Here is a 9,151-nt window from a genome sequence, read left to right on the forward strand (position 1 = left end):
AAAGATGTTGTGTCCGCCGAGAACTAAAAAATAAATACTAAAAATTCTCTCTCTCTCTCTCTCTCCTCTCTCACTCTCTCTTTAAAAAAAAAAAAAGAATCAGAAGAGATGATAAGAGATATGGGAGCCAAAAAATTCTACTTCCATTTTCTTAGATCCTGACTAGATCATAGAATTAAATTACATAAGCTATATTAACAAGAGAAAATCTGCCTACAAATTTAATGTAAGTTTGACTTGGCAGGGGAGCCCTTATAAATGAAGACCCAAAGAGGCACAGTCAGTTACTTATGATTCCGGCTCAGATAAAGAATAGTTGTGAAGAAGCCACTAAATTATGCAAGGAGGATTAAAAGATGGGAGTTGTTTATTTATTTGCCATGTTTGGGATGGAACCCAGAGCCTCACGCATCCTACACAGGCACTCAACCATCGAGCTACAACCTCAGTCCTCAGCCCTGGAGTTATTTTAACAAGGTCTTCAGAGAATTCTCTTGGTTTTGACATCTTAGGTATAAGTAGGGATGCTGTATATTTCTAGCATAGGGAGAGTACCTTTCATATTGGAATGGAGTTTCATCTGCTTTTAAGAAGCTGCACAAAGGTCAAAGTGATGTTTTTCTATTTTGCCCAATAGGGATGAAATCCAGGGCCTATTAGGCTATGTGAGTACTCTCCTACTGAGCTACACGCACAGCCCGAAAGTGATCTCACACCTACTGCCTTTCAAGTTCCATACAGTCAATCTGCCAGGGTGGATTTTTTTTCCCCCTCCCAGTACTGGGGATTGAACCCAGAGAGAGTTAACCACTAAATGATATCCCCAGCCATTTTAACTTTTTATTTTGACAAGTAACTGGGATTATAGGCCTACACCACTGCACCTGGCCCAGGGTGGTATATTTTTTAACTCCTTCAATGACCATGTGAAACTGGGTGTGGTGGTGCCTACTTGTAACCCCAGCTACTTGGGAAGTTGAGGCAAGAGGATTACAAGTATAAGGCCTGCCTGGGCAACTGAGTGACACCCTGTCTCAGAATTTTAAAGAAAGGCTGGGGATATAGCTCAGTGGTAGAACATTTGCCTAGCATGTGTAAGGCCCTGGGTTCAATCTCCAGCACACACAAAAAAAGAGAGACAAATTAGTATGGGATACTGGAAACCACAGAAGAATATAGGAGTGGTTCTCTCCTAGAGCTCTTCATTTTGGATTTGCAGCCTTGGTTTTGGATTTCTGGTCTCCCAAAAGGAGAAAATCCACTTCTATTTTTTTTTTTTTTTTTTTGTTTAAACTATTCAAGCTTGTGATAATTTGTTAGGGCAGCTCTAGGCAGCTCTTTTTTTTTTTTTTTTTTTTTTTTTTTTTTTTTTTTTTTTAAGAGAGAGAGGTGGGGAGAGAGAGAGAATTTTAATATTTATTTTTTAGTTTTCGGCGGACACAACATCTTTGTTTGTATGTGGTGCTGAGGCTCGAACCCGGGCCGCACGCATGCCAGGTGAGCAAGCTACCGCTTGAGCCACATCCCCAGCCCCTCTAGGCAGCTCTTGACACTAGTCAAGTTGAAGATACAAATGCTATGACCCAGAAATTCTTGCATCCCTGAACCAGGAAATGAGTGCAAGCAGTTTCACAGTAGCTTTGTGGTGACAACCAAAAGATGTAAGTGTCCAATTAATGGTAGAATGGATAATTGTGGTCTGTTCAAATTCTGGAATTCAAACTTACATGCCAAACAACACAACTGCAGGTCACAATGTAGAACAAGAGCAGGTTGCAAAAGAATACACACAGCCTGAGCTCTTTTTTGTTTGATTATTTTTGGTACCTGGGACTGAACCCCAGGGCGCTTAACCACTGAGCCACATCCCCAACCCTTTTTATTTTTCATTTTGAGAAAAGGTCTCACTGAGTTGCTTAGGGCCTCTCTAAGTTGCTGAGGCTGTTCTCAGACTTGTAATCATCATGCCTCTGCCTCCAAAATCACTGGGATTACATGTATCTGTCACCATACTTGGCAGCATGAGCCCTTTTATAGAAGCATCAAAAATGACAAAAATGTAGGGTGTGGTTGGAGCACACCTGTCATCCAAGCAGCTCAGGAAGCCAAAGCAGGGAGATCACAAGTTAGAGGCCAGCCTTGGCAACTTAATGAGACCCTCACAAACTTAGTGAGACACTGTTTGAAAATAAAAAAGGGTTAGGGCTGGGCAACAGTGGTGCATGCCTGTAATCCCAGGGGTTCGGGAGGCTATGAAGCAGGAGGATTGTGAATTCAAAGCCAGCCTCAGCAACTTAGCGAAGCACTTAGCAACTCAGCAAGACCCTGTCTAAATAAAATATAAAAAAGGGCTGGGATATAGCTCAGTGGTTGAGCATCCCTGGGTTCAATCCTCAGGACCAAAAAAAAAAAAAAGGATTAGGGATATAGGTCACTGGTAAAGTACCCTTGGGATCAATCGCCAGTACCAAAGGTGGGGGGAAAAAGGCAAAATGAAGAGTATTGTTTAGAGATACTTAAGCATGCAGTATAACTTAGAAAGAAAAGCAAGGAACGAATCCTCGCAAGTTGGGCAGTGGCTTCTAACCTAGACTGAACAGAACCCCTTAGGGATCTTTTTTTAAAAGACTGATGGCTTGGGGGTGGTGTAGCTCAGTAGTAAGGGGGTATGCTTAGCATGTGTGAGGAAGCCCTGGGTTTAATCCCTAGCACTGCAAAAATAAACAAGCATTGCAGTCAGGATCTCCATGCCAAGCCAATTTAGAACCTTTCAGCTGCAGAATCATGGGGAGTCCTAGGGATTTAAACTTCCTAGGAGGGGAGGAGGATTCTAACATGGGCTCAGGGTTGGGAATGTTGCTCTGCAGAAAGGAGAGGGAATATATCTATGTGCTCCAAGTGGGGTTTATATGAGTATCATTTTATCATTAGTCTTTGATATTTTAGGCATTGTCACCATGTTTGATATATTTCAAAAAGTTTTGTGTGGGGAGCGGCTAGGGATGGAATCCAGGGCCTCCTACATGCTAAGCATAAGTTCTACCACTGAGCTACACCCCAAGCCCTACTCTATGTCACTTCTTTTTTTGGGGGGGTACTCAGAATTGAACCCAGGGACACTTTACCACTGAGCTACATATATTTCCAGCCTGTTTTATTTTTTATTTTGAAACAGAGTCCTGCTAAATTTCCCAGGCCCGGAATTATGATCCTCCAACCTCAGTCTCCTGGGTCACTGGGATTACAGGCAAGCACCACTGAGCCCAGCTGTTTCACAATTTTTTATTTTATTATTTATTTATTTGGTTCTGGGGATTGAACCCAGGGGTGCTTAACCAATGAGTCATATTCCTAGCAATTTTAATTATATATTTTTAATTTGAGACAGAGTCTCAGTCACTTAAATTGCTGAGACTGTTCTTTTTTTTTTTTTTTTTTTTAGAGAGAGAGAGAGAGAGAGAGAGAGAGAATTAATATTTATTTTTTAGTTTTCGGCAGACACAACATCTTTGTTTGTATGTGGTGCTGAGGATCAAACCCGGGCCGCACTCATGCCAGGCGAGCGCGCTACCGCTTGAGCCACATCCCCAGCCCTCTGAGACTGTTCTTGAACTTGCAATCCTCCTGCCTTAGCCTCCCAAGCCTCTGGGATTACACCACCAAACCTAGCCTCACATTTTTTTTTAAAGTAAAAAGTCTAATATATCCACTTAAATGGAGATACCTGGAGTAGTCAGTTTCATAGAAAGTAGAATGGTGGCTACCAGGGACTGGGAGTGGGGGAAATTATGAGTTAGTGTCCAGTTGGGTACGAAGTTTCACTTTTAGAAGATGAAGACCTTTCTGGAGGTCGACAGTGGTTTTGGTTATAGAATACATTAAGTACACAATTACCAGGGAGCTTGAGGCAGGAGCATAACTTGAGCCCAGGAGTTTGAGGATAGCCTAGGCAACATAGCAAGACCTCATCTCAAAAGAGAGAGAAATGGTTAAGATGGTAAGTTATGGTGTATTTTTTTTTAACCACAATTTAAAAAAATCTAAAATCTTTTCCTAGTCAGGTTCACAACAGAAACTGTCAAATAAAAAGACCACATATTCAAATCAGCAGAAAGCATGGTCCATGGTAAATATTTACTTTCTCAACAAATCTCCAAATCCAGATCATGAGGTGTAGGAGCTTCTATTATTTCAAGTCCAGACAGAAGTCACTTGCCCAACACCACACAGCAAGCAAGAGGCCTAACCAGGTTTGCCTGACGACAGAGCCCAGGACCTTACATCAGGGCCTTTACCATGTTGAACACTGACCTCATTCTCTTTGGGCCTGGCTGGCCACAGGCCCCTTCCCCTCAGTGCACTCTGCTCTCCAGCTGTGGGGTCAGGAACAGAGGCCTATTGTTGGCAGAGCCCCAGGTATTGCAGGGTCCTGGAGAAATAAGGGGGCAGGGGTGCCAGAAGCTCCATGGGGGTGTCCCTGGGCCCAGGGCCTGGGAGGAGAAGACGATGCAAGTGAAGGTGCAAGGGCAGCTGGGAAGACTGGGAGGGAGTCAGGTCGAGGCATCTGAGGAGAGCTTCATCCAGGACCTGGAGAGGAGTGAGTGAGCACTCAGCCACCCATGTTCCCACCAGCTAAGGACCAGCTCTAATCTAAATGGTAGTGAAGTAAGCACCTCCTCCCTCCTCCTCCCCTTCCTCTTATGGCCTACAGCTATTATTCATTTCCTCTCTCTGTAGGAAGACACACATGCATGCACATACACATTCTGGTTTGGGGTCCACCAAACCAGTTTTCTCCTGGCGCACAGCTAAAGCTTCTTCTGTAACCCCTCATGCAGTTTGGTAAGGCCATGTGATTGAGCTCTAGCCACTGAGTGGAAGTACACATGCCACTTCCAGACCTGTTTCATAAAATCCTCATCCATATGAATCTACACTGTCATCATCTGGCTGGATTATCAACAGCCTGGGCTCCTGAGTGCCTGGAACAAAGCCCACTCCACATCCACTCCCATGTAATAGATTTCATGTAAGGAGGAGATCACTGATTCAGAGCCTGGACGTCAGGATTACTTGTTAGAGTAGGCAGAGGGGCCCTCATACACACAACCTGTGTTACTCCCCTGCACCAGACTCAAAGAACATCAGACTCAGAAGGGCTTTTAGAAATCAGACACTTCAACTCCCTTATTGAACAGATGGGCAGAATGAAGCCCAAGAAAGCAAGTGTTTGAGCCACACAGCAAGACAGGGGTACAGACAGCCCTGGAGGCCAAGAGGGATGTCTCCTAGTCCCAAGCTACATAGCTAATACCTGGAGATGCTGGCCACCCTCACCCCCAAACCTGGAAGGAAGTAGGAGCTTGGTACCTGACTCTGGGGCTTGGTGCTCTGGGCTGACAACAGGAAGCGCTGACCCAGGACAGTGCCCAGGCGAGCAGAATAGGTGTGGTCCCCAAGCAGAGGGCAGAGTTGCAGCATCATGTGTACCTGCAGCTGACCAGGGAACACTGGGTGACAGGACACAGGAGAGATGATGGGCAGCTCCTGTTTTCATCTCAGCCAGAGCTATCCGCCCTGCTCCCCTCTGGGGAAACACTACCCCATTCTCAGATCACAAGGAGGCGGTGAGGTAGCCCCTGCCTTATGGGCAGGGCACAGGAGCAGCTCAGGACTGTCACCTGGCAATGTGCCTAGCCTTTGGGGCTCTTCACCCTGATGTCTCCACCTTCTGGCAAAGAGGACTGCTCTTTCCTGCTGGGGTGCTCAACTGTGGAGAGTGACACTGGAGTGGTCACTTATACCCTTAGGTCCATCAAATGCCCCCCAGGCTTTTAGGGAGTCACCCTCTTCCACCCACCCACCTTGCCTCCCAGATCCAAGTACAATTCTAAAGGCCGTGAGGCTCCAGACCCACCTGTCAGTGGCTGCAGCTGGACCAGGGCACAGCCTGAGCCTGTGGCCATCACACGGAAGTGGCTGAGAGTCCTTTTGACTCCTTCCAGGATGTCCTTTCGGGATGGGGACTTTACTGGAACTGCCTGTGGTGTGAGCAAACTTCACATATACCTGGGAGCTATACCCTGTTCCCAATAGACTCAGGCTAGGCCCATAGTATAAGAGAAGGTCACCCACTTATGTTAGGGGACAAGAGAGAGCCAGCCACCCCAGTCTGGACCTGGGATTCCTCTGCAGGACTAATATATCTGGAGGGACCCCTCTACTTCCCTGCCAGTCCCCAACTCACAAGATTGACGCCATCAAAGCATTCCAACCTCAGGGCAGCCTGGATCTTCCCCTCAGCAGTAGCTGGGATCCCATTGGTGATGGCACTGAGAATGGTGACAGGAGGAGGTCACCAAGTGGCTTTCTGGGACCTCCCCATTGTTCTAGAAGCCCTCCCCTCACTCTCACCAGTAGGTGGCTGTGGGTCTCTGGGCCTTTCTTGAGTGGGTGAAGAACTTCTGGAGGCGGCTTGCTGTCTGGGGACAACTGGAGAGAAGTACAAGCCCAGAGGCCTCCCTAAAAGAACAGGATAAATCACACAGGTTACTTTGGGCTTGCTCACAAAAAAGGAGACCCTATGAAGGAACAATGACTCACTTAAGGGCAAAAAGAAACGCCAGGACTATCACCCAGACTTCCTGAGAAAAAGGGAAGGTCTCCCCTTGTTGAATACCAAGACTATGTCGCTCAATGTATTTCTCATTTTGCCCTTGCTCCCAGGGAACTCAGAGTCAAATGTCAACAATGAGCACCAATTACTAAGTGTCTACCAAATGCCTGGTGCCGTACCTGGAATTTTACATATACTAACTGTCAAATAACTACATTCTCCATCTGCATCACTTACTTCCCAGGTGCTTGGACAATGTGAAGCTCCTGCTCGCTGAGCCCCAGGGACTGACTCAGCTCTGGCAGCACTGAGAGCAATGTAAGCTCTCCCGATTTTCCTGGAAAATAAGAGGGGAAAGTACAAGTTCCTGCCAGAAGCCAAAGCTGAATTCCACCATCCCCTTCTATTCATATTCCCCCTCTCAGACACATTGAACCCCCTTTCATTGCATTTCCTCCCCATAGCCCTTGCTCATACCTGTCACTGGCAGACCCTGGGGCTTGTTCAATGTCACTAGGGGTCCTGAAACATACATTGCAAGAACAGCAACAAAGGCAACGTTAAATCTTTATGCAGAACTTAAGAATTTACAAAGCACCTTCCCATTCATCTTAGCATGGGACACCACAAGGACGCTTGGACAAGAGTTATCAACCTCACATAAGCCAAACTCCCTGCCACCTCAGGGCCTTGGCACTTGCTGTTTCCACTGCCCCAGATTTTCACAGGCCTGGCTCCATATCATCCTGGCTCAAATGTCATGAAACAGAGGTGTGAATTCCCAATGTACTGTGTCCCCCCACCCAGTTCCTTGCCATCATAACATCCTGATTAACAGACTGATTTTTGTGGTACTGGGGATAAAACCTAGGGGCACTTTCTCTACTCCTGAGCTATATCTCCAGCCCCCACCTTTTTTTTTTAAACTACTTTTTTTTTGTACTGAGGATTGAGCCCAGGGGCACTTTATCACTGAGCTTCATCCCCAGTCCTTCTTAATTTTTTATTTTGACCCAAGGTCTAGCCAAGTTGTCCAGGCTGGCCTTGAACTTACAATCTTCCTACCTTAGCCTCCTGAGTCTCTGGGATTACAGGCATGATAACTCTGTTTTAATTTATTCAAAGCACTGATCACTAGTAACATTTATTTGCTGATTAAGCAATTTCTCCCACTAGAAGTAGGATAGGAACCATTTCTCTCACAGCACTGCAGAGTCCACCCAGGACAGTGGGTGGCACATGTTCAGCACATAATTGAGGAAATGAACAAATCATTAAAGGTTCAGAGTTTACCAAAGTTCAGGAAAATGAGGTTATTTTTCAAATGTCACACAGCAAACTGCTTACAGAATCTAGATACATGTGACTCCAAAGTTAGTATTTTGACAATCAATGAACAATTTATCATTACAGCAATTTTTGTTACTGATTGCCTACTATTGGTAAGACTGCCTGGTTATTTACACCCCAGCCCCACCACCCTATTCCCATAATGCTGAGGCTCAGAGAGATTATGTGGCTAGTCGCAGTTTACGCTGCTAGTGGGAAACAGAAAAGGATTTGGCTCCAGGGCTGTAGCCAAAACCCCAGAAGGCTGGCTCAGGAGTGAGTCTCGGTTCTGGGTCTCTGTGCAGCAGTCCCTCCATCCCTCACCTTTCTGGTCCACCACGGCTTCCCTAAGCACATCAACCAGCTCCTCCCTGCTGAGGTTCTTTGGCTGCAGCACCCCCGGGAAGGGCTGGTCCCGGGGGACACCCGACCGTTTACTGGAGCCTTGTGGTTGCAGCTGATTCCTGGAAGAGGTGGGAGAAGCAACAGGGGAATCACTGGTTTGGCGAAGTCCATTCCATTTCTAACTCCGCCCACCTCTTCTCAAATCCTGCCTCCTCCAAAAGCCTCAAAATGTCCAAGCTGGGTTTTTGGAAAAATTGAGGTTCGACTTTAACTTCCACTTTACAGCGGAAGGCTCTGAGGTTCAGACAGGCTCAGGAACTAGTTTAGGGTCACACAGCGGAACCAGGATTGGAACCTACAACGTACTTAAATCCTTATTTTGTACATCCCCTCCCCCTGTCGTAATCTCCCTCCTACACGAAGGTGGGGGAGCTTAATCACCGGGATTTGGTGCTGTAGCCTGAATCCTTGGGCGGTGCGTGGGCCCCCAGGCCCCTCCACCAGCCACTCGTGCCCCGACCCCAAATACGGAAGCCACCCATCTTCTGAATAAGACTAGTGCGCATGTGCGTTCAGAAGGGCGTCCTGGCTCACCCACTGCACGGTGATTGGTCAAGTCAACTGTCAATCCGAATATTGGGGGAGGGACTGAGAACCTTGAGAAGGTGGGGCTTTGCCTCCGCTCGGGAGGGAAAGCGTAAATTCGCGCTGTTGATTTAGGACAAACCAAAGCGCTACAGCGGTGTTTACCCGGGGTGGAGATCTAGTTTTAAGACAAAACCAGTAAGGGCGAGGTGTTCAGATTGCCGTTCAAACTCTTAGGAACCTTCCAATTTAAAGCTACCAGTGTCAGGGCTGGAG

At 46.7% G+C, this 9,151-nt stretch overlaps 1 protein-coding gene across 3 annotated transcripts in view; it reads right to left on the reverse strand.

Annotated features, from left to right (window-relative positions):
- The window catches only part of Rpusd3 (RNA pseudouridine synthase D3), a 24,123-nt gene extending 15,267 nt beyond the window's left edge, over positions 1 to 8,856 (reverse strand). For 2 of the 3 annotated variants that reach the window (XR_003300273.2, XR_003300272.2), the window contains exons 1-9: positions 8,732 to 8,856; positions 8,270 to 8,409; positions 7,094 to 7,138; positions 6,854 to 6,953; positions 6,415 to 6,522; positions 6,248 to 6,332; positions 5,918 to 6,041; positions 5,371 to 5,510; positions 4,312 to 4,587 (exon numbers count right to left, since the gene is read on the reverse strand). Coding sequence is in view for 1 of the 3 variants with exons in the window: in XM_026383127.2 (XP_026238912.2) it covers positions 4,396 to 4,587; positions 5,371 to 5,510; positions 5,918 to 6,041; positions 6,248 to 6,332; positions 6,415 to 6,522; positions 6,854 to 6,953; positions 7,094 to 7,138; positions 8,270 to 8,409; positions 8,732 to 8,856 (1,059 nt within the window). In the remaining 2 variants the exon portion in view is untranslated. Of the gene's footprint in view, positions 1 to 3,485; positions 4,588 to 5,370; positions 5,511 to 5,917; positions 6,042 to 6,247; positions 6,333 to 6,414; positions 6,523 to 6,853; positions 6,954 to 7,093; positions 7,139 to 8,269; positions 8,410 to 8,731 lie in introns of those variants that run through there. The other variant, XM_026383127.2, reaches the window with a different exon arrangement.
- Between the last annotated feature and the right edge of the window lie 295 nt (positions 8,857 to 9,151).

This window comes from Urocitellus parryii, chromosome 16 (assembly GCF_045843805.1).
Source record: "Urocitellus parryii isolate mUroPar1 chromosome 16, mUroPar1.hap1, whole genome shotgun sequence".
Classification (NCBI taxonomy): Eukaryota; Metazoa; Chordata; class Mammalia; order Rodentia; family Sciuridae; genus Urocitellus; species Urocitellus parryii.